This window comes from Anguilla rostrata, chromosome 17 (assembly GCF_018555375.3).
Source record: "Anguilla rostrata isolate EN2019 chromosome 17, ASM1855537v3, whole genome shotgun sequence".
NCBI classification, from domain to species: Eukaryota; Metazoa; Chordata; class Actinopteri; order Anguilliformes; family Anguillidae; genus Anguilla; species Anguilla rostrata.
The window spans coordinates 17477660-17502865 of NC_057949.1; the positions used below are offsets into that span (position 1 = coordinate 17477660).

General features: G+C 48.8%; 1 protein-coding gene across 1 annotated transcript in view; it reads right to left on the reverse strand.

Annotated features, from left to right (window-relative positions):
* Positions 1-24589, reverse strand: part of LOC135243306 (vesicle-fusing ATPase-like) — a 40744-nt gene extending 16155 nt beyond the window's left edge. Inside the window, exons 1-12 of the mRNA XM_064315038.1 lie at positions 24512-24589; positions 20946-21031; positions 17193-17292; positions 16340-16379; positions 12304-12470; positions 11373-11480; positions 10323-10398; positions 9403-9558; positions 6556-6755; positions 3754-3919; positions 3397-3471; positions 2414-2601 (exon numbers count right to left, since the gene is read on the reverse strand). Of these exons, the coding sequence (XP_064171108.1) occupies positions 2414-2601; positions 3397-3471; positions 3754-3919; positions 6556-6755; positions 9403-9558; positions 10323-10398; positions 11373-11480; positions 12304-12470; positions 16340-16379; positions 17193-17292; positions 20946-21031; positions 24512-24574 (1425 nt within the window). The 5' untranslated portion in view covers positions 24575-24589. The remainder of the gene's footprint in view (positions 1-2413; positions 2602-3396; positions 3472-3753; positions 3920-6555; positions 6756-9402; positions 9559-10322; positions 10399-11372; positions 11481-12303; positions 12471-16339; positions 16380-17192; positions 17293-20945; positions 21032-24511) is intronic.
* Between the last annotated feature and the right edge of the window lie 617 nt (positions 24590-25206).

The following is a 25206-nucleotide window of genomic DNA, read 5'->3' on the forward strand; positions in this document are numbered from 1 at the left end:
CCCCATGTGGCCACTGCCAGAGCTTCATGCTGTTTCCAAAGGCCTGGGACACCTCCAGGGCTACTAGACCCCAATGGGCCCCACCTGCAGCTGTGCACACCTGAGGATGACCTCAGGTAATCAGCCCAGGTGTGTCTAGATAGCTTTGTCAGAATCTTTAGACTTACAGACTTACACGTACTGTGCCTTTGGCACCAAACCCCTCACTTTCATTTGACCAGCGTGCTCTTTTTTTCTTCTTCTTCTTCTTTTTCTTCATCTTCTTCTTCTTCTTCTGTGCCACCAATTAGTTTAGGTTTCTGTTTCCCTTTACTGTTCACTTTATCCAAAATGGGGGACAAAACAAGAGGCCAGTTTAGAGCATCCGGTGTAGCAGGCCGCAGTGATTACGCAAACGCGAATCAATTATTAACGTGGAGGTGTGGGAGGCAGCGTTGCCACGGCGAATCGAGGCCGTTTCCAGCACGTTGAGCTGCATGAATGAGTCGGGTTTGATGCAGCTCCTCTGTCTGCGCGCCAGCGAGCGCGTGTCTTAGCCTTCAGCCACGTCTCAAACATGCGAGATGGAGTTTGAGGCTGCCAAGATTTCAGGCTGAGAAGGATAAGATTGCCAGGGTTTTTTTCCATTCTTTAAAAAAAAAAAAAAAATCCCCAGCTGTCTTTAAATTAGCAGTCTCCAAATAATTCATTTAAGTGTCATGAAAAAATGCCTTTTGCACAGTGCATCATTGTATTTATAATTGCTGAAGTTTTATGCCATTCCCTTCTGCAATAGGGGTCTGCAGGAGACGCTTAAGGCGTTAGCATTTAGAATTAGCATTAGCACGTATCACAGTTCCAACGGTAACAGCAATTAAATGCACAGCAGCAGAACTACTCCCAAAATGCTTGCCCTGTTGCCTGGCTCACAAGACCAAGGAAGACTGGTGGTGTTCAATCAGACGTTCTTCAAGAACAGGGGAGTCACACTGAATTCCCAGGGGGCCGCAGTGATTGTGGGTTTTTGTGGTTTCCTTTCAATCGGCTTCCAATTAATGGCTTGAGAACAAGGTGTGTGGATTCCTTAGCCAATCAATGACTTGAGAACAAGGTGTGTGGATTCCTTAGCCAATCAATGCCACAAACGAACCACTGATGCCAAGATCACCCCGAAAACAAGCAGACACAGCGGCCCTCCAGGGCTGGAGCTTAATGGCAGTGGTCCAGTCCGCTGGCTGACTGGAGGGCCACTTGTGACAGCTGCTTGTGCACTGCAACGCCAAAGGCAGGAGAACCTTATGCCACCAATGGGCTGCTTTGGCAAGTTATTTATCAAGCCTTTGAAAAGGCTTAAAATATTTTGTTAAATCTTTTTCTGAAATCTTTTGTGTCCTTCTGTAAATTAACCACGAGCCTCAGTAACCAAATCAGCTCAGCTGCTGGGTACTAAACCATGATTAAAAATCATCAGCTTTTCAAAGCATTCATTAATCATACCAGCTGATTGAAAACTAATGAAAAATGAAAGATCCTATGGCAAGACTTGAGCGTATTTTTTTGCTCATCTCTAAACAGAAACGCAGTTGTTCGTAGAATGCTCTCCTCTCTGGCGTGCAGTTTTGCGAAGCACCCCGGGTGCTCCAGCGGCTGAGATTACAGGGACCCCCCGCCTTCGCACGGGTCCCTCAGAGTGACAAGGCTGAGAGGGTTAAAAGAGGTTCTTGACTGAGAGGGAGGGAGAAACGGAGAGAGCGAGAGAGGAGAAGAAAGGAGCGTCAGCTCGTCACACCCGTGTCAGCTCACGGCGGTGTGTTTCAACACTATTAAATATCGCGGGTCGAGGGGGGGCGCGGGGGGGGGGGGGGTTAACGCTTCTGCTGCTCTGACTGTAGACGCGCTCCTATGCCGCGAGGTTTGACTCCCGTGTTTTCCCGTTTGGGGCTCTTAACTGCTCTCGATTCCCAAAGGAGCACAGTGAGCGCTCGGCTTGGAATTCCTCAGGAATATCGGGAAGGGGAACAATTTGGAGCTCAGATTTAGTGTCCTTGCATGAGGGCTTAAACACTTAAAAGATCTTCTTTTGGCAGTTTGCCCTGGGCAAGTTGGGCATAAGGGCACAAACAGACAGACAGACAGACAGACAGGCAAGAGTTCAGGTTGGGTCAGGTCGGGTCCTAATTCTAAGATTTCATATTGGGCTTAGTATTTTTACCACTAAACCAGTGGTAACCAACCCTGTTCCTGCAGATCTACCGTCCTGTAGGTTTTCGCTCCAACCCTAACAAAGCGCACGTCATTCAACAGCTATAGATCTTGCTGAGTTGCTAATTAGTAGCATCAGGCATGCCAAATTAGAAATGAACACCTACAGGATGGTGTATCTGCAGGAACAGGGCTGGTTAGCGCTGCTGTAAACGGCGGGCGGTTGGCGCACCTTGATGTGGCGGTTCATGGCGGTGGACTGGGCGGCCCTGACCAGCCCCTCCAGCTCCGCGCCGCTGTAGTTCTTGGTCTCGGTGGCCAGCTCGGGCAGGTCCACGTCGCCTGACAGCAGGTTGAACTCCCGCATCTTGGCCGTGTGGATGATCAAGATCTGCAAGCGGCCCTTCTCATCCGGAAGCCCTGGGGGATGATGAGATATCGGATGACCCAGCACACACGTCATAAAGGGGTGGGGGCCAAATTAAAAACCAAACCAAACATTGAGAGCTGTTATTTTGCCACTCAATCAAATCAACCAAATTCTACTGATATAGCGAGTCTTAGAGAGGACTTGACACAACGCGCTTCACAGCAAACCCCGGCCTAAACCCCCACAAAGCACGCGGAGGGCAACAATGGCCGCCCTTCATGTCTCCCCCCGCAGAATGCAGAGGCCGACGGATTACGGCGCACCCGACCGCCCTGACCAGCCTCGGCCCGCAGCTCGCAAAATTAAAAACGGACAAAGCTCCGAGCTCCAGAGGCGATCCCGCTCAAGTGCGGAAATCCAGAATTACGGAAGCACGGCCCCATTCTTCCGCCTGTTCTCAAGAAATCGTCGCCTACGTTTATTCACCACGTTCCGTCGAATTCCGCCATTATAATGCTAATGCCCCTCCTCTTCTGAACACAGTCTACTACAGCTGGCGGTCCTCAAACTCTCAATCACGAAGGGCTTCAAGTGCCTGAGACTGAAAATGAATTTCTCCAGGTCATTCAAACACTCAATCGTTTTTCAGTTTTCCTCCCCTCCAGCAGGAAAAGTGAATGGGAATTACCCTGAATCTGCCCAAGATTCACACACTCATTAAAGTGCCGCATTTGTCCGTAACCCACAGCCATAGATAAATACAAGACAAAGTTCATAAAAGTTGGGGGGCTTTCTGAGGTTAGGTGAACGGTTGGGCTGAAACCACACGGCTCTGTCCATCTTACCGATCTCCATCTTCACCTCGAACCGGCCAGGCCTCATCAGAGCATCATCGATCAGGTCAGGCCTGTTGGTCATTCCTGAGAGAGAGAGAAACAGTCTGATTAACTGCAGTCCACCTGTCTCTGAGAAACACATCTCTGACACAAGATGGCTATCTCTACACCAGTGGTATCCTGTTCCACTGCAATGTGGCCCCCAAAAGGCTGACTGTTGTCTTCACCCCAACCGCCTAGTGCACAAAAATGGACACTAAACACCGTTCCGTGTTCCAGGGGACCCAACCACTACCCAAAATAGCCAAGCACCACCAACAAAAACTGTCCCCGGGTCAGCCCTCAGAACCCCCCCCCCCCCCGTACCGATGACCAGGATGTTGTTGAGCTGCTCCACGCCGTCGATCTTGGAGAGCAGCTGGTTGACCACAGTGTCGTGGACGCCGGTGCTGCCGGCCGCGCTCCCCCGCTGCTTGCAGATGGCGTCCAGCTCGTCGAAGATGATGATGTGCAGGCCGCTGTTGGCCCCCAGCTGGGTGGAGAGGGAGGGGGGGAAGAGGGACAGGATAGAGCCAGTTATCCAGGTTGGTCAGACATGTGGAGTAGCACTGCTGGTTTTAGGCGCTCCGATCGACCTCCTGCTTTAATTCTGCCTGCATGTGAACCAGCTGGAATGAGCGCAGAACAATCGCAAGAAATCGGGCCTAGAAATTCACTGTAGGCCAAAATCCTTGATTCAGAGCCTTGAGTTTCATTTTCTGTTCTTTTCTGCTCAGAAGGGTAGGTATGTCAGGTCATGTCAGGTTAGGTACACGTTGCCCTTGACCAAGATACCGGCCTCAGAACTGGAGTTGGTCCCTAAGCACTGCACTGTAGCTAGGATGGGTCAAATTACCCCACGGGGTTCAATAAAGTATATCTTATCTTATCTTCACTTTAGGCCAGATGGGAATACAAGCAGGGCCTTTCCACTCACCACAGACACAGGGGCTGTACAGCGGTGAGACTGATATCTGGCCTTCAAGGCTAGCAGTACTGCTGGCTTTCTGCTGTTTTACCTGGTAGTTAATTGATTGATTAATGATGATTAATGAAGTAAAAAGAGCTGTTCTGGATTTTGCTCCAGCTAACTCAGCAATATTGCTTAGTGAAATACCCCCTGGGGTCTCAGGTATAAGTCATCCCCATTAGAGGAACAGAATCAGACCAGCAGCACTACAGGCCTGGTCTCAGGTATAAGTCATCCCCATTAGAGGAACAGAATCAGACCCAGCAGCACTACAGGCCTGGGGTCTCAGGTATAAGTCATCCCCATTAGAGGAACAGAATCAGACCCAGCAGCACTACAGGCCTGGGGTCTCAGGTATAAGTCATCCCCATTAGAGGAACAGAATCAGACCCAGCAGCACTACAGGCCTGAGGTCAGGTATAAGTCATCCCCATTAGAGGAGCAGAATCAGACCCAGCAGCACTACAGGCCTGGTCTCAGGTATAAGTCATCCCCATTAGAGGAACAGAATCAGACCCAGCAGCACTACAGGCCTGGGGTCTCAGGTATAAGTCATCCCCATTAGAGGAGCAGAATCAGACCCAGCAGCACTACAGGCCTGAGGTCAGGTATAAGTCATCCCCATTAGAGGAACAGAATCAGACCCAGCAGCACTACAGGCCTGGTGTCAGGTATAAGTCATCCCCATTAGAGGAACAGAATCAGACCCAGCAGCACTACAGGCCTGGTCTCAGGTATAAGTCATCCCCATTAGAGGAACAGAATCAGACCAGCAGCACTACAGGCCTGGGGTCTCAGGTATAAGTCATCCCCATTAGAGGAACAGAATCAGACCCAGCAGCACCACAGGCCTGGTGTCTCAGGTATAAGTCATCCCCATTAGAGGAGCAGAATCAGACCCAGCAGCACTACAGGCCTGGTGTCAGGTATAAGTCATCCCCATTAGAGGAGCAGAATCAGACCCAGCAGCACTACAGGCCTGGGGTCTCAGGTATAAGTCATCCCCATTAGAGGAACAGAATCAGACCCAGCAGCACTACAGGCCTGGGGTCTCAGGTATAAGTCATCCCCATTAGAGGAGCAGAATCAGACCCAGCAGCACTACAGGCCTGGTCTCAGGTATAAGTCATCCCCATTAGAGGAGCAGAATCAGACCCAGCAGCACTACAGGCCTGGTCTCAGGTATAAGTCATCCCCATTAGAGGAACAGAATCAGACCCAGCAGCACTACAGGCCTGGGGTCTCAGGTATAAGTCATCCCCATTAGAGGAACAGAATCAGACCCAGCAGCACTACAGGCCTGAGGTCAGGTATAAGTCATCCCCATTAGAGGAGCAGAATCAGACCCAGCAGCACTACAGGCCTGGTCTCAGGTATAAGTCATCCCCATTAGAGGAACAGAATCAGACCCAGCAGCACTACAGGCCTGGCGCGCCAGGTTTGAGGCAGCTTTGAGTTCAGTATCCCTGCTGTTTACTTTGCGATGATGAGGAGGAATCTTTCGGCGAAGGAAAAAAAACAAACTCAGCGCCTCCAGCGCCGCGAGAACGGCCGCTGCTGACGGGCCGGCGCACAATGGCGACCTTCACCCCCTCCCCCGCACCTGTCCACCCTAGCATTTAACGCAGCCAAGAGGGGGGGCTCCATTAATGAGGGAGGGGGGGGGGCGCTTCTGCACCTCGCGAACCCGGGCCCGCAGATAAGGGCCCGCTCATTACAGGTGCGGAGTGAAGCCGTCGCCGTCCCGTCGGCACGGTTACGGCACCCCGCCCCGCCCTGGCAGGGCGAGAAGAGGGTCGGTCCCGGATGCAGCTCAAACGGCCAGGCCGTGACTCGCCAATCCCTGGGATCGGTTAGAGGTGACACCAGCCCTCAAAGATGGCGACACAGCCATAAACAACCGGCCAGATCAGACGCCCATGACGTAATGCAAAAATGGAAAGCCAGTGAGCGTGATTCCTTACGTCTCCCTCATTGGGTGGGTGGTAAGACGGCCAGACACTGCTACTGCTACTGTGTAACGTTACATGTACAATCGCGTGTTTGTGTATCTTGTCACACACGTGTGAGCAAAAGAGAGAAAGCAAAAGCAGTGCATAACCATGTAACCGTGGCGGTGGGTAACCACGGCAGCACGTAACCACGGCAGCGCGTCTCACCCGCTTCTGCTCTTCTTCGGCGTCGGCGAAGAGCTTGCGGATGTTGGCCTCGGACTCGCCCACGTACTTGTTGAGGATCTCGGGCCCGTTGACGATCTTGGGCTCGCGGGCGTTGAGCATCTTTCCGATCTGACGGGCCATGAGGGTCTTACCACAGCCTGGGGGGCCGAAGAGCAGGATGCCCTTCACGTGCTTACAGCCTGGAGGAGCGGAGAGAGGGGCGTACAGTCACTACACTATCCCCATCCCAAAACATAACCCTAACCCCATCCCAAGCTTTAACCCTAACCCCATCCAAAACCCTTACACTAACCCCATCCCAAACTCTAATCCTATCCCCATCCCAAAACATAGCCCTAAACCTATCCCAAACCTTAACTCTGATCCTAACCCTATCCCAAACCCTAACCATAATCCTAACCCTATCCCAAACCCTAACCATAATCCTAACCCCATCCCAAACCCAAACCTAACCCCAAGCAGCAAATTCCCAGGAAGACTTACATACACATAAAACTTCAACACGAGAGGGGCCAAATTCTTCCTGCTTAAAGGCTCCTGTACACTGAATGGCCAGGGCAAACTTGAGAAAGAAACATTTTTTCCTAACCCTAACCCAACCCATACATCCCTGAGTGTGTCCCCGATACCAGCACCAAGCGTCAAACTCAAAAAACCTACGGAGCCAAGTGTACGCAGCTCATTTTGAGTCCCGCGGAGCCAAGAGCTTCTCTCACAAAGAGCCGTTTGTATGCAGAGCAAACCTGGGTACAGCTTAACCTACAGATTTGTTTTGTTACCAGAAATGAAGAGCGAAAGTGGTGACGATGACAGCGGTAGAATCGGGGGGGATGAAGGACTCGTCTGTTTGGACTTCTCGCTGACCTTTAGGAGCGCCAAAAACAGACGCGGGGTGCACGTCGGAGCTGCGTCTGACGGGCCGCGTTCCCGTCGCCCCCCCCCCAGCGCCCCGAGCTTCATTCAGCACCTGCGCCCTCGGACGCTCCGCAATTAGGCCCTCACCTTTCGGCTATCAGCAGCAGCCATCTCATTACTGCGGCCAGCTGCCGGGGCCAGGGGGCGCTCCCAAAGGCCAGCTCCCACCCCGCCCCGCGCCCACCCAGGAGGCGGGGTGTGTGTGAGAGAGAGAGAGTGTGTGTGTGTGTGTGTGTGTGTGAGAGAGAGAGTGTGTGTGTGTGTGTGTGTGTGAGAGAGAGTGTGTGAGAGAGTGTGTGAGAGTGTGTGTGTGTGTGTGTGTGTGTGAGAGGGTGTGTGTGTGTGGAGAGAGTGTGTGTGTGTGTGTGTGTGTGTGTGAGAGAGAGTGTGTGAGAGAGTGTGTGAGAGTGTGTGTGTGTGTGTGTGAGAGAGAGAGTGTGTGTGTGAGTGTGTGTGTGTGAGAGAGTGTGTGTGTGTGTGTGTGAGAGAGAGCGTTTTTGTGTGCCTGTGTGCGTATGTGTGTATCTGTGTACGTGTGTGTGCATGTGTGTATTTGCGTGTGTGTGTGTGTGTATGCGTGTGCGTGCGTGTGTGTGTGTGTTCTAAAAGTCACCCACTCACACAGGTGGACAGGCTGTCCGTGTCACTTAGCGAAGCGTCAGATTCAACCTTTACGCCGGCTGAGGACAGCCCATGTGCTCTAAACGCCACAGAGGAAGGTCCGTGGCTGGACCCCAGCACCCAGCCTAACCAGCCAATCAGAGAACCAGCTGCTCCTTGCCAACCACGAGAAGACAACGACGCTTTGTAAGCCCTTCCATCTTTGGCATTTGGACCCAGGTTAGGGGCCAGTGCATTTTAACAGCTCACAAACTCAAGGTTAGGGGCCAGGGCATTTTAACAGCTCTCAAACTCAAAATAAGAATTGGTGCACCTATGACAAAGGCAGAAGTACAGCAGTCCGTGCATTTACTGCACATGCAGTATTGCGTTTAATATATAATAAAAATGCCATTTTTATATGCTGCATCACACACAAATTGGAACTTAAATTTTTTTTAACGATCAACAATTCCACGACTCTTTGCAAGTACATAACTTCCAAAAAATGGCACTAAGAGCTAATCATGATGGACACAGAGCTGTCAGCCTTTTCACTGCCCTCACATTTCCATTAGCCAGTTCTGTTTTCTGGTCTTACAGGTTGTCCTTTTGTTAATGTGTTTGTGGTGTCCTTCCCTCTAGCTGTTATTATTGATAGCTATTATTATGTGAAAATCGTGCTCGTAAAAAAGACCCATCGCAGCACTGAGCAGGAGCTGAGTACTCTGTACAGGGACGCGGTCAGGAAGGGTGTTTTCATTACTTTACATCACATTTACTGAGCACACTCTCAATCAGAGCGACTGGCGACAGTGGAGAACAGCATTATTCTCTGGAAGACAAAAAGGGCAATATCTCCAGGAAGGCAGAGAAAGCCCATTTATGAGCAATCAGCTGAAGTTACCCAAACAAGTAGTACTTCAGTTTGAAACTAATTCAAATTTGGTTTTGATTTCTCTTTTTAAAGCAAGGGATATATCACAATTGCTCTTCAGCACTTAAGATAAAAGAACAGTAATGACTATTACCGGTGTACGAAAAATGAGCTTCTACAGAATCAACAAAGTGAAAAGGACTCGTGGTATACGTTTGTGGATGCAGGAGAACACTCTATGGCATTGGCACCATTCTCACGGGGACCAGCAGCACCTAGGACAGCGTTAACTGCAGTTTCAGCTAATAAACTGCTCCCCATTCAGCCTTCACAGAGGCCACAGACTTGCGGTCACTGTCTCTGGAACCCCGGGTGAAGCAGCGCTCAGAAACCTCGCGGAAGCTGCCGGCCGGGCGTTCCCCCGGAGAACTCACCCATCTGCTCCACGATGTCCGGGGGGAAGACGCGGGAAGCGAAGGCTCGGCGGAAGATGTCGGAGAACTCCTTGTCCAGGCCGCCGATGCCCATGCGCTCAAAGTTCCAGTCGGGGTTGATGATGGTCTGCCGGGACTCCCTGGCCTTGGCCTTTCCTGGAGGGGTGGGGGGGGGGGGGTGAAAAAAGATATGTCTGTGTGTACTGTGTGCACTGTGTGGACTACCAAACTGGGTATGAAAGGTCACATAGAAATATACTATTATTATTATTAGTAGTAGTAGTAGTAGTTGTAGTATTACTATTATTGTTATTATTACTATTATTGTTATTATTTTATTGTTGTTGTTATTATATGCATGTCACTGTAATGAAATTAGGGGTACAAGGTATGACACTAGTAAAAAAACATAGCTTAGCACTGATCCCACTGGGGGAATGGGGAATTTTTTTCCCCTAGCGAACAATTTGGAATATTTACATTTTCAGCCTTGTCTTCCGTGTCTCAGCAACAAAATCTTATGATGAAGTCAGAATTAAAATGGAGCACGGGGTAACACCAAATGTGTCAGGATCCGCCCACACTGAAAATAGATGCGTCGTTGGCACCACCTTCTGGCTTCTATCAGTACTGCACATATTTATCTCTATTAAAGTACATGGTGGGAATGCATTTCCATATAAAAGGCTGCCCTAGTGAGCAGGGGAGAGTGCAATCTGTGCTCCTCAGATGGTCATCAGTCAGGCTCTAATTTCTGCACCGTCACAGAGATGTTCACTGCTGCTGCCGACTTCTGTAAACTGTGGGATAAGACTCTCTACCATTTCTACTATTTACTCTAAAACATCGATTCTACCGGTGTAGTTCAAAGTATTGAAGCCCAAGCTGAATGGTGAGTTTAACTTGATCTGGGAACTTACCGACCAGGGTAAGAGAAGAGCTTTCTGCTTTCTCAAAAATCACCTGACTGTTTCCCACCAGCAGACCAACCTCAATCTGTAGCGAGGCACAAAACAAAATATCAGAAACGGTTCTTTTCAGTAACAAGTAATGGTTTTTGTACATGCAGGGGAACAGAAAAAAAACAATATTTTTAAAGGCCACACTTTTTTCTAGTGTTGAAGATGCAGTTTTCTTTGAATATGAATTGGAGATGCTGGTTATGTAAATCTAGTTTATGAAAATCTAAGCTATCAACACACATTCTTATACTCCTGTTGAGAGACTGAGGAAGGTGTGTTGTGCCTGGTGATTCAGCGTGGCAGATACAAATCTGCATCTGGTGATGCATGCTGGGAAAATGGATTAGGCACACCTGATTGGTCATCAGTGGTAATATGTAATAGTTTACATATGCAATAGCACCACCTATGCAATAGCAGTGGACCTGGAACCCACCTTCCCTACTAGCACAGATCTGAACACCACTCCTGATTGGTGGAATTGTGTGTCATGTGACACTGAGTGAGAAAGAGAGTGGTGGGGAGCAGAGCCCATTATGGTGCAGCTGAAAGCTTAGGGTTCATCCCAATCGCTTATTTTCACTCCTTGCATCTCTTCCTCGCTCCACAGCTCCACACAGGAAAGGACACGAGGAAAAGGTGCAAGGCTATGATAAGAGGATGGAGGAATCAATGCAACAATCATTAGGAAGATGGATCGTCCTTGTTGAGTCGAGCGTCAGTTTGAAGCCATGTCAGTTACAGACATGGCAGATGTGGAGAGGAGGCTCCACAGGTGGATAATTTATACATCATGTGTAATGAATAAAGACTTCTGCAAAGACCGCACTCATTTATCCTTGCGGAAGCATCTCCTCGCTCCTCCAAGGAGCATTTAACAAACTGGAATGTCCTTAAAGATGGCGGACCTCGATCAATCTCCGGGTCTCGTGAGGACCGAGGAGACAAGGCCGGACGGAATAAGCCATTGGAATGAACCCTTAGTCCACGGGAGGACCTCCCCTTCACCTTCTGCTTCTTGCCGGACGCTGGCTCCCCCTTCAGGATGCTTGGGTCCATGGCCTCGACGTCCTTTATCATCAGGCCAAAGAGCTTGTCGCAGAAACTGAAGACCAGCTACAAGGCAAGGGTGGACGAGTGCAGCAGGAACAGGCCAGGAGCAGAGGGATGGACAGAGGGGAAAAAGAGGGAAAGAATGAGATAGAGAAAAGGAAGTAGGCAGACAGAAAAAGGAAAAGAGGAACAAAGAAGGAGATGAGAAGAGAGTAAAAGGCAGAAAAGGAGAGGGAGACAGGAAGTGAGGTAGCAGTACTGGGTCTTGAGCTCAGTTATACTGCTGTTATACTCAATTCTACTGGTCAACTGGATAGAGTCAGAGTTCAGCTCATTCTACGGTACACACGGAGCGAGCCACTGCAGCCAATCGATCCGGCATGTGCATCTGTGGTCTGCTCATTTCATTTACTTCATTACAGATGAACCAGTCTGGAGGAACACCCATCAGTCCGGCTGTAATGAAGTGGCTCGGCACCTTCACAGAGAAGTCTTTGTAGCCACAGGGCCAATTAGACTGAATCAGACGGCCGTGCCCCAGTAAAGAGCCATTATAAACGGCAGGACTGCACCAGAGCTACGCCGCTAGAGGTTCCTTCCGAAATACGCCCTCCCACGGCGTCCTTGTACCTGCAGGCCTCCCAGTACATGCTGCCCCCTCCCCCCAAAACCTACGGGCCGCTCGTACACGCACCCTCCCACTGCATACCTGCTGCCTCCCCACATACCAGCAGGCCCCCCAGTACATACTGCCCCCCCATACCTGCTGGCCCTTCAGTACATGCTGCCACCCCCCAATACCTGCTGCCCCCCCATACATGCGTGCTTCCCCCGTACCTGCTGGCCCCCATGCTGCCACAGCCCACCCACACACCCGCCCCCGTACCTGCTGGCCCACGGAGAAGCCCTGGTTGTTAAACTGCTGGATGAACTCGCTGGCCATTTTGTCCGAGTCGTAGGGGCTGCTGTCCGTGCTCTTCTTCTGCAGGAAGTCGATCTCCACGGTAATGGCGCCCACGCACTGCTTGGACTTATCAAAGTTGTAATTGGCCACTGCGGGGGAGAGAGAAAAGTGAAAAATAAAGCCTAACTCATGCCTCGGCCACAGAAGTTTCTGCTGACAGGGCTTTGTCGAGTGACACTTCGCATTTTTAGCTCATAAAAACGAGTAGTGGCAGTGCCACGGCCATGACAACCTTTTTGTGTTAGTTTCAGCCGACCACTCACAGCTGCGCGACAATTCTGACAGGCGTCTGCAAACCTTACAAAAATCAGCAGGTAAGTGAGACCTGTCGCCGTCCCTCAAAAGTGTCGGCTTGATGTCCAAACTGTCAAATTTGCATCTTTTTGGCCGCGGACATGTCACACAACACTCTGTGGCCAAAGCATAAATTAGGCTTAACCGACTTGCCAAGGAAAAAGCACAGCATTTACAGCAACGGCTGTACAGCAGGCTGGAACATTCAGTCATGTTACATATAACTTCATGTCAAAGGGGTATAATGGCAATTGCTATGTGCTGCAAATGAAATGGAACTTACTGATTTTATTTGCTTCTCTCCATTATTAAATGTGTAGTGTTCGTGTTCTTGTAGTGTTCCAGTCTTATTTATGAACAATGGAAACTACAGTCAGATCCTCAGTGAACTACAGCGCAGTCTAATCTAATACAATCCAACTTAATAAAACATTTTCCATACAGAAACTCATTTCACATGCAGTAGTCGTTTATTCCCAAATCGCAGTTTAATCGCTCTTCAAGCATATTTAACGCATATTTTTCTCCCAGACCAAACGCTAGGCAAATTACCCAGAGCAAATGCGAGGCAAATAAAGGCATGAAAACTGTTGAAAGCTCATCTCCAGGCTCTAAGAAAAATGGGAGGCAATCGGCGTGGTAAAGCAGCTGGGTGGAGTGGAGCTTGTCTGGCTCTGTCCGAATCAATGTGGAGATAAAAATCTCTTTACACAGACTTATCTGCTTATGAGAAAACCTGGCCAAACAAACAGGGGTATCACCTATCCCTCCCACCCAAACAACCCCTTGCTACTGGATACGGGGCTGATATCTTTCGTAACCCACGGAGATGAAGAGCCCACATTTGCAGGCCTGATACATCACTGCAGTGTTAATTGAAGAGAGTGCAGACAAAGCATGCGACCTAATCCTTATTCTCAGGTGTCTTGGATGCTTTTGGGTACTTTCATGACCATCATCTTTGCCGGTTGGAAATATTTCAAATCTAGTTAGCCTCAGTCCCATCCCAAGACAGATATATCTTAAGAAAACTTCCCTGCAAATTGCATAATAAAGGCCTAGCATCTCTATAGAACCCTTCTCTCTCTGACAACATGTAGTCATTTTTTTTTGGGGGGGGGTGGAGACCTCCGGTTTCAATGGAAAACTGAACTGTGGAATTTACATGAAATTTCACATTTTCACAGATGAGAGAAGCTTCAAGGACAGAACGGCAAACACATTCCTGGCTTTGTTCATTTAAAAATAAAACGCTAACTATTCTCGAGCAATGGCATTTGTGAAAAATGAATTGAGAAGCTCTTATCAGCAGTAAGGCTTCTCGCACTATAAATCGCGGGCGGCGGTATTCAGTGCGTTCTGAATTCAGCGACCTCCACTGCAGTCTGGAGGGCATGGAGACAGGCGGCTGCTCGTCAACAGAGCAGAGGGGCTATGAAAGTCTGAAAGTCTTCAGCTCGTGAATCCTTTCTTTTTCAGAACATTTTCCCTCCTTTCTTTATCGTTCTCCTCATCAGAGGCTGTAACAGGGAGAGAAGGCCGTGATAGGGCAGCCGAGGGGGGGGTGTTTGTCCCGTCACCCTGTCCTCTTCTGCGAGGCCCCCACATATCCTCAAACCCAGGAGCACAGCTGCCGGCTGTGAAACCCGCAGACGCTGAGCCAGCGGATCCACTGCAGTTCCGGAACACACCCGCTGCCCCCCCCCCTCCCACCCCTCTCTCTCTCTCCATCTCTATCTTTCTCGGCTGTTTCTCTCCTACCCCCTGAGAATTAATGATTCACAGGAAGCCACACTGTGAGGATCACCTCATTTCACGCCTGCTTTTATAAATACATTGCTGTCATGCTTCCATGCTCAAACCAAGTGGCACTACGGTGGCACACAGATGCTCAGGAATTGGTCTACTTAACCAGCAGGCATGTCCTACTTAACTTAACCAGTAGGCATGGCCTACATAACCAGTAGGTGTGGCCTACTTAACTTAACTAGTAGGCATAACCTACATAACCATTAGGCATGGCCTACTTAACTTAACTAGGAGGCATGGTCTACTTAACCAGCAGGCGTGGCCTGCTTAATCAGTAGGCGTGGTCTACTTAACCAGTAGGCATGGCCTGCTTAATCAGTAGGCGTGGTCTACTTGACAAGTAGGCGTGGCCTGCTTAATCAGTAGGCGTGGTCTACTTAACCAGTAGGCGTGGCCTGCTTAATCAGTAGGCGTGGTCTACTTGACAAGTAGGCGTGGCCTGCTTAATCAGTAGGCGTGGTCTACTTAACAAGTAGGTGTGACCTGCTTAATCAGTAGGCGTGGTCTACTTGACAAGTAGGCGTGGCCTGCTTAATCAGTAGGCGTGGTCTACTTGACAAGTAGGTGTGGCCTGCTTAACCAGTAGGCGTGGCCTGCTTAATCAGTAGGTGTGGTCTACTTAACCAGGAGTTGTGGCCCTCAGCCTGCTCTGATTCCCTCTTTTTCAGACCGAGCCCTGCCTCAGTAGGACTTCAACGCAACACCAGTCTTCCTCTTCAGATTTAGACTTTAGTCAGCCGTATCCCTCTTTCCAATATGCTGCCCTGGCAAAAACACAGCTTGAATTATTCCCTCTGGACCCGGGCCAGTCAATAGCACAAGTGCTGAACTGGAGAGCCACCAGGGCTGAAACAGCCATTTGTGGTCATTGGATGATTGGGGTCAAGACTTCATCTTCATTAGCTGAGGGGGTAACGCGCTTCAGCCCTGAGTCTGAGGGTCATCCAGGGTCCACGCAGTCGATAAAAGGCAGCGGTCTGGACTGGGCTCTGCCATTTTGGCTCAGGCAGACAACAGGGTGATGGATAGAGCTTGCCACCCATTACAGAGAAACTATTTATTAGCTGCAGGACCAGCAGAGTGGAATAAATACCACCCATCTGTTCAGCGCTCTCTATGGTACACGGCCAGCTGACTGACAGTGGCTTTCAATACGTCACATTAGCACAACAATGCTAGTTACCCAAAGGACAAGTTATGACTGTGAGAATGGCTATATACTGACTGGTGCTCTGTCAATGTGCAGTTTACGCTTTGAAGATACATGGTCTTCCAGCTCTAGTTTTCTCCATCTGCTTCTTAATCAATAAAAATAATGGGACTATACATATTTATATATTTATTTATGTTTATACCCAGATAGGAAGCAACTCTGGGCCGGATCTGGACTGATTCTGGCCCAAAGGTCAGTCCGTGGGGTCAGAGTGAGAGAACAGCCAGACCGAGCGTGGCAAACCGGGCTTGGAAAAGCCGGGACAAACTTTGACTTTGAAGAGCCGTGGGGTGTGCCTGTTTTGGTGGTTGCTCTGCAACTCATCTGGTCTCTACGGAGCCTGATTTGATTTGAAGACGAACTAAAACCCGCATTATTTGTGGCTCCCCAGGACCCGAGACGGGGACCCCTGAGCTGAATCTGTCCCATCGTGTGACAGAGGGGAATTGTGGATCAGGAGATCGCTGCTGAATGTACACCAACACGGCCACAGGCCTAACCCTAACCCTAACCCTAAACACAGGAGAGCAACGACTGTGCTCTGCATCTTCACTAATGCTTGGAACTCCTTTAAGAGCTAGTAAATATGCCATACTGTGACTACCACAGGTTAGGAATGAGTCAAAATGGCGGACTGCTTACCTTCCACTTCCTGCCCAATGGAGAGGCCGGCCCACTTCCTCTGAAAGGGTGAGAGAAGATTACATGTGAGAGAGTGCGTGTGTGAGGGTGCACGTGCGCAAGTGAAAGAATGAGAGTGTGCATGTGAGACTGAAAAATGCGTGTGAGAGAGTGTGCTTTTGAGAGTCGCTCGCCCAGACCTGGCGAGTTGATGGCAGAGCACGGAGACCAGTGCAGGCCCGGTGGGCTGCACTAATGGTCACAGCGCTCATTTGGTAGGGCTTTGCCAAGGCCTGCTTAAAATCAATAATGAGTGGAGCTATGCTCAAGGAATAACTTATGGGAAGAGAACCAGCATTGATATGTATGGCTCGATCCCCAATGGCCCTGATTTACTGGTCTTCCTGCAGACACAACCTTGTTGGTCTGATAACAATTTTGTTTTGGTGAAAACAAACACACCATTACCAAACAGAATTATCAAGCACGTTGTCTCGTGCATTATTGAAATGACACCCTGTGAAGACCCTGTGTGTGGGTGTCATTTCATTTCTAATCTGCATCTGACATGCTTGTACAATATTAAAGGATTTTACTCCCTCCCCTGCTCTGTGCCGATGTGCCTGAAGCTAGTCGTGTTCTGCTTTCTCCTCTAATTAAACAGCTGTTTCTTTTCTCCCTCAAGAGCACCTTGCATTACTTGGAGTCTGATATTTCTGAGCACTTAGTTTTTCAACTTAACAAATAACTGGTATTAAAAAAAAAAAATGACGAAAGCAGCTGCTTTGCCTAAAAATGATTATAAAGGAAGTCGAAATGAGCGTGGAAATTCAGCGGTGCCGATGCGTCGCGGAGCGCGCTGATCTCCTCGTACCTGCGGCAGGCTGAACGCGATGGTTCCTGGCACCACGCTGTGGTGACTCTTGACGGTGAAGACAAACTTGTGGGCGGGCGTGGTCTTGACAGTCACGTGTCTGTGGAACGGAGCACAAACAGACGCGTGGAAAAAGTGGGGCAAACGCCAACAGGGACACTCGTAAAGCGCCAACTGCGCTGGTCCGGACTGGCCCCAAAGGAAAGGATCAAACACAGCTTTTTTATTTGCATTTGTCCTTTTTTTTCCTGTCCATGCTCACGTTAAATCTACAGAAAAAGATCTAGTTCAGTGAAGACACAAAATTAGCTGCGTCGCTTAGATCAAAACTGAGATGCGGCAAGTAAAACAGACGGAAGCGTGCCATTCTGCAAGGTGGACCTAATGGCTAATAAGCTAACAAGTGAATTTCTCACTCGGCAGTACATAATTACATTATTACGGTGTATTGATATCTGTAATGCTGTTTACTTCCTTCATCTCAACTAATGCCTTTTAGGAGCGGCCATTAGGGCATCTGTTTTCACACATGGAATTACACTCCTCAGAGATGGTCGATACTCCGCTCTTCGGCAGGGGAACACAGTCATATCACTCTTCAGACTAGCAATGCTGCGGCATTAATGATTGGATATCACCCCCGCCGCTTGTACAGAGAGCGGAGCGGAGCGACATTAGTTACTTCCAGGCCCGAGGCAGCTCCCATAATCCTCCTCGGCATCCCCTGACACAGGAGGAGCGGTGCAGCGACTGGATCGCTAACCCACAAAGCCACAGAAAAGGGCTGTCGCGAGGCAGGGGAACCGAGCAGAACCGAGCAGAACCGAGCGGAACAGAGCGGAACCGAGCGGAACCGAGCGGAACCGAGCGGAACAGAGCGGAACCGCCGCATGAGAGGCTGTGCCGGCCGACCGCGAACACTCTGTGACCGAATGCAACAGACTGCAGTCACACCGCCGTGTTTTTCACCTGTTTTCTGTCAGAGAAGCTTTGTTCCAACCAATGTTTGTTATTCGCCCTGAATGAAGATTAACTGTCAAATCCGTCCGGCCACGCGACCCCTGTCGCATGCCCCCCCCCCCACCTCCCTCGCTCCCCACCCTTCCTGTCTCTCTGCACTGTCCTGTCCAATAAAGCTGAAAAAGCCTTAAAAAGATACGTTAAAAAAGAGTTTAATTACATTTTCATTCTCAGACCAAGAATTTAACTGGCTGATAGAGGTCATGTCATGAAATGTAAACCTAAACATTTTGACCAATGTATTGAAGCACTAGTTCGTCCTCAAAAGCCAGTTCAGCAATGACCCAAATGAATTCACAAATCTGTACTTGCAAAGAAAAAAAAGAAACCCTTGTACATATCTGTCAAGATACACACAAATTAATGTTCAGCACAATTGAGCTTTGTTGAACACAGTGCTGTCAGAAATGCTCTCCATGATAAAGAGGATTCCCTGACAGCTATTCACAGCTTACTGCATGCAAACCGGCCCCCCAGGACCAGAATTGCCCACCCCTGCTTTAAGTGATGGTGGAAACAATTCAGTCTTACCTTCTAGCTAAAGCAGCCAATTGCCTGTGATCTGGCAGGCATTGAGAGGACTGAGTTTAACACACCGGCATTTTAAGTGCCACTTAAAATGCTTCATTTGCACACTTAATTTGCAAGTGAGAGCACAGTCACTTAGCTCATAGTGCTTAATATCTCAGATAGGCATTTGATCACCTCAACAAGGACCCTAAGTACATATGTGTATTAGACTGAGACCACACAAACACATAAATCCTCATGGAGATGCATGCAAATGAAAACAGGGAAACGAAATTTCCCTTAGATTATGCATTATAAACGGGACCCACACCATGACCGTGTGAAGTGGCTGTAAACCTGTAGATTCTCATTTCATAAGGAGTGTAGCGTGTGACATACAAAGAAAAAAATTAAATGAAATGGATAATCCAAGTGGGGAAATAAAACTGGGTTGTAATTTTGCCTATCTGCACACTAATAGAAAAGACCCATAACCCCAGGACTGGTAATCTGTGGTAATATGGATTCTGGCAGGGAAACTGCTTCTAAACTCACAAAGGCCAATGCTTTATCTAAGGGGTGAGACCAAGACCAATACCAAGATTTCACACACAAACACACATGCTCATGTGCATGGTCAAGCACCTACAGACATACACACACAGGAACACACACGCACGGATGCTCGCACGCACACAGGCACCCACACACACTCACACTCATGTCATGCACACAAACACAGACAGTTTACACATACATGCATGCTCACACGCATGCACGCTCGGTGTCTTGCTTACATATGCGGATGAGAATACTGCACAGGGATCTACTGTGGCAGAGATGTCAGTGTGAAAAATTGTGTACGAGCACCCGGCCATGCACAAAGGTCCCCTCCAGCCACTGGGGGGCGTGGCCACTGCGTCACTCAGAGGCTCCAAGCCTGCCAACACTGACACTGCACTAGATTAAATACAGCTGTTTTGGGCATGCTTCCATTGCATTGTGGGTAGGCTAACCTCGCCAGCAGCGTGAGGGTGGGGGTGGGGGGGGTCAATCTCTGGCGAAGGGTAATCTGCAGACCCACGCCCAACCCCTGCCTGTCACTCAACAGCACAGAGACTTGCAGGGGGCATGGCCACACAACCAAGCTCAATCACGACTAGTTCTTAACCGATGAGTGACAATCGACAAGGGCTTTTTTTTGCTTATTTTCTTGTCTCATTAAAAGAGAATCTTGATTGGAATAAAACCAGACAGAAGCCATTACATTACTTACCCACTGCATTGCACTACAACCTTACCAACACAAATTTCTGTACCTTTTAAAAAAAAAAAATTTTTTTTAACCTAGAATCAATTTATATTGACGGAAGCAACTTAGGCTAACTACCTTGCTCAAGGGCACAATAGAAGTTTCTTACCTGGGCATCGAAGATTCAGAGATACTCAAATCTGGCTCTCAAGGCCAGGACTACTGCTGGTTTTCATTCCTCCCCTCTAATCAGGACTGATTTAAACAACAGGTGAGTCCGACCTCCAGCCAATCAGTTGAATTAATCAATCAACTAATTAGAGAAGAAAGAAAACCAGCGGTACTTCAGGCCTTGAGAATCCCTAATTTAGGTTACAAGCCCAGTTCCCTAACCAATATACTACATTGCTGCCCCCCCCACCCCCACCACCTGTACACTAAAGCAGTGAAGAACACCGATGACACATCGCGTGTGCGAGGCAGCACGCCCGGCAGGAAGAACATGGCGACTCTGAAGCCGGTAATAATAATGCAGGCCTTCTGTACAGCTGGTGCTGTCATATCCCCAGCGGTGCTGTTGCACAGATATAGTGTCGGTCTCCAGGGGCCCAGTACATGCAATGTAATGCATATTTTATTACACATCAGTGATATACAGGTTAGGTATTCATATAATTCATATGCATGAAACAGCAGAGACCTACAGAGATATGGAAATATTTACAACCAGGACTGGTCTTTGGATGCTTCCTATTCTGAGGGGTGAAAAGGAAAACTTGCACATTTTCATATTTGTATGCAGGTATTTGTCCATTCCACAAAGGAAGCTAGCAGTGTTTTCCCGTGTGTTTTAGATTAAATAAGGACCCAGTGTCTGTGCTGAGCTCTGTGCTGCACCGTGTCTGTGCTGCGTTCTTTCTGTGCTACGTGCTGTCTGCGTCCCACACCAGGCGCTGTCGGTCAGTACTCACTGTCCAGACTGCAGGTCCTTCTCGCTCACCACGGCACAGTTGGTCAACGACAGCTCGTCTGTCGGGCATCGCGCCGCTTGCATAGTCTGCAGGGGACACAGGCATGAGAGATGAGTGGAGAGAGGGGGGGGGGGAGAGAGAGAGAGAGAGAGAGAGAGAGAGAGAGCCACACACCCACACACACACACAGGGTTAGAGCTGCAGTCAAGGCTTTCTACTGGCCTTCCCACAGGCATTCTAATGCAGTAATACATGCAGCCCACTTTACTCCCACAGCCAGTACATCTAAACCCACAGCGGCTTAGCCTGCACTCAGCATCTCCAGTGTCTCTGCAGAGCCTCTCTAGAGGACAGCGGGCTCTCTGCTGAGCCTCTCTAGAGGACAGCGGAATTGAAAAGATAAAAAGATTTTTTAAAAAAAGATGAAAACCCCAGCACATCTGCGTCATTAAATCCGGGCCGCTCAAGGCCCAGCAGGCGCACAGAACACTGAAACGTTAGACATCAGTCTGCATCGTTTCCTACTGCCTGGAACCTCCCACGTGCCCCACACTACTCACACATCAGTCACATCAAAGACTATCAACCAACATCATACACCTCCAGCATGGCCATTCAGCATAACCCAACACCAGTCAAATCCAACACTATCATTTAGCCTCACCCAACATAGGTCACACAACATTATCATTCAGTGTGACCCAATGACAGTCACATCATGCATTAACATCCCATCTAACCCAACACCAGTCACATTCAGCATTAACATCCAGCCTAACCCAACACCAGTCACATCCAACAGTAACATCCAGCCTAACCCAACAGCAGTCACATCCAGCATTAAATGGAATCACAAGAGTAATTCACCACTGCTTTTTAAAAATGTAAATTTGTGGCTGTCACATGTAAGATGACTGTGGTGAGTAGAGACAGGGCGTTCTCCACCTGTCCCCAACACCTCTGCTCTGCGCCCGCCACCGTTGGCACGGTGACAGGCGGACGCACGAACGGATCGCGGAGCGTACATAACCTGAAGTGCTTCACAAACAAATATCCACCTGGATAATATGCCAAAAACATTGTATCCATTTATCCGCTAAGCCAATAACAAAAAGGCAAAGATTAAATGAGCAAACACAAAGCGCTGTTCACTTCAATGCAGAGCTGTTCCCTCAGCAACTAAAGTGGTGACAGTGACAGTCTTCACTAATGACTGCAATAAAACATCTAACATTTCGAATGCTGTTGGGAGCTGGAGCCTAATGCGGTTACTCTAGTCCCCCATGTGAAGCGGGGACTGAGGGAAGAAGCCGTAATTCACTGCGTACTGCGCTACATTCTGTAAATTGCTCTGCAGCTCTTACAGTCATAAAAGGCACAGGGCAGGGTGTGTAAACTGTCATCCACCAACTAACGTAAAAAAAAAAAAAAGCCAATATAAAACGTGTGCAGAGTCAATGGGGTGGGAGTGGCTCAATCCTACAACCTTACGGGTCCTTTCCCAACACTCAGTACCAAAAACTGGACCATGTCACACGCTTCAGAGTGGCTTTAGCAAGAAGCTATTCCACATTTATTCAGCATAAGAGATATTATCTTTCCCTGGCCAGTCACCAAGGGCAAAGGATATGAAAAACAACATTCAGCAAAGATTGAAAAATTTGGATTCATGGATTGTGTGGTCAGCACTGAGGCAGGCAGTGACCTCCCTTAAACATCCTGCCAATACAGACCTGGTTAGAACAGACAGCATCCGCCAGTGTTCTTAACGGCAGGGCTGAGGAAATGGAAAGGGTGCAGCTGGGTGCATAAAAACCGGCAAATCACCAGCGAGAGGGGGGCATGGGCGGGCACAGGGTCAGCGTCCAATCACAGCAGCCGCTGGAGCAGGAACCCTATCTGGGAGGGAAGCGCTTTACACGCCCCACACACTGCGGATAGGGAGGTGGCTCCAACAGCGCGATCAGAGCTCCTCTGTCAAGACTGCAGCCTGCCGTCTGCAGCAAAAAAGAGCTGATCTGGGAACAGTTTTCCCTTTTAGCTCTTAATGGATTAGGCTAGGATATGGACAGACGGACCCTGATCCTAGACCAGCACCGTCTACTCCGAAATGCTTCATCAACACGTGGGGCTGGGAGTGGAAATGAGCTGCTTAGCTACAGTACATCTCTGTATAGTGCACCGGATTACGAGCTTGAAGTCGATGTTTCATTCTGCGCGGTCCCTGTTAGATGAACTTAAAAAATAAACTGAATAAACACAGCCCCGCATCACCTGACTGCCAGAAAAGAAATCCACCTCGAAAAAAAAAAGGAACCGCGGGTAGCCGACTCTTGCCGATTGCGTGAGCGATTCGAGTCGCCCACACGCTAAAAACATGGGTGTCTTAAGTGGGGGTAAGGGTGACTGAGTGCACAGCGTTGTCCAGGAGGGCCGTCAAAAACTACAGATCTGAAGCACACCACGGCTGGGAAATATCAGCACCACTGACCAAATGTTAGGAAGAACGGACGGTGCTTGCTCAAATTTTTTGCAGCAAAAGCTTGAACAATTCATTTGCATAATTATTTTGCATTACAGTAATACCTTGCCGTTCCTCCCACACAGAATTCCAGATACACTCTCATCAGATTAAGTCATTTCAATTCACCCTCCACATTTCTGAAGATCACATAGGAGAGTACTTAACAACTGAATAATGAAAAAGAATATAACTCCACCCCCCCTAGTTTATTTTCTGTGCCACACCGCATCCAGTAAAGGCAGGTCTGGTTGCCATGGTGAAGCTCACACAGTGGCTTTGTGTGGTAATTCTACCTCTCCGTGGCCATTCTCCATTCCACGGTCCCAGAAATCCAAAGCTCATTATATTTAAACTCACAGAGCCTTAAACTGCCCCTGTGCTCACCACCACTACCCCATATGCATAAATGTAATAAAATCCAGATTTGTGCCAAAAAGTACATTTGCGCTACAGCAATATTCCCACAGACACAAAGAAGATCATTTGATATCTGAGTGGGTTCAGGCGACATTTGAAAGCCTGACTGCAGCACACGTTAATATCAGATGCTTAAGGTCAGCTTGCTTCATGAATGTTTGGGTAGGTTTTCCTATTGGACGTGCAATCCAAGGAGACTGGCCAGTCTCGGCACCCTGGGTCGCACACAGAAACCTGGCTCCCCACCCAAAGCTAACGACTATACTCTCTTAGCCAGTCCAGCGAGCAAGGTAGCCCACCCTTAGCAAACTGACACACCCAGACACGCAGCTTTTTCCGTTACGGAATCCCACAGGAAATAACTGAACATCGTTCCGTTGCTCGTGTTTTTTTGTTTTTTAAGTCTCACCGCCAATACCTCGGTGCGATGGGACAATAAACGAGAACGAAACATCATTCAGCTGAAACGCCTTCAGGGCTCAGAACACCAGAAAGCACACAACTGCTTCAGGGCCACAAAAAAAAGCAGTTTTAGCGAAGGTCAGAGAAACCCAACAGTTCAGCTTCCTCAGAAACATCCAGGAAAACAGAGACTTTTGTTTCTTTGCCAAGAAAGCATACATACCTTGAAAAATATTACGACCTGGGGGCCAGCGTGAGCAAGCGGGGAAGGAGGGGAAGAGGACATCAGACACAGGACTACTGTCAAGCTCAGGCAGGGCTCACATGCAATGACAGAGGACGCAACAGTCACAAATGAAAACCACAACTAAGAGGCTATTACAACGAATGGGTGCGGGGTGGGGAGGGGGGCGGGGGTGTGCTTGAGGTTATTCTCATTTACCTATAAGCACTGTGAACGGCTTATAAATGACTAAAATCTAGGCATAAATTTTACTTAGAGTTCATACAAAGGTAGACTAATAACGTAGCCTATGCATTTCTTATTTGTGACTGCGCTGACATTTCACACCTTGCGGTCTGTTCCTTTGATTTGGAATTGACGAAAAATCGGCTGAACTGACGTCTTCACTTTACTTTTCAAGCTTAATAGGTTCTTTAATAGGCTAAAATTATTGTGGTAACTTTTTTTTAATTTTTTATTTGGCATCTCCAATCCCACCTGAATTTGGAAAGTTCAATAAAAAAAAACTATGTACAGGCATGCGGCCCTGCTGCCACCTCGGGAGAGTGAAGGCAGTCTGCGGTTCTCCTCTGATACATGTGCCAGCCAGCTGCTTCTTATCACACCGCAGCCGCAAGCCACGCATGCACAGAGCAGGGGCGGAGGAGACCCATTCATACGCTTGTGTAGGGAGA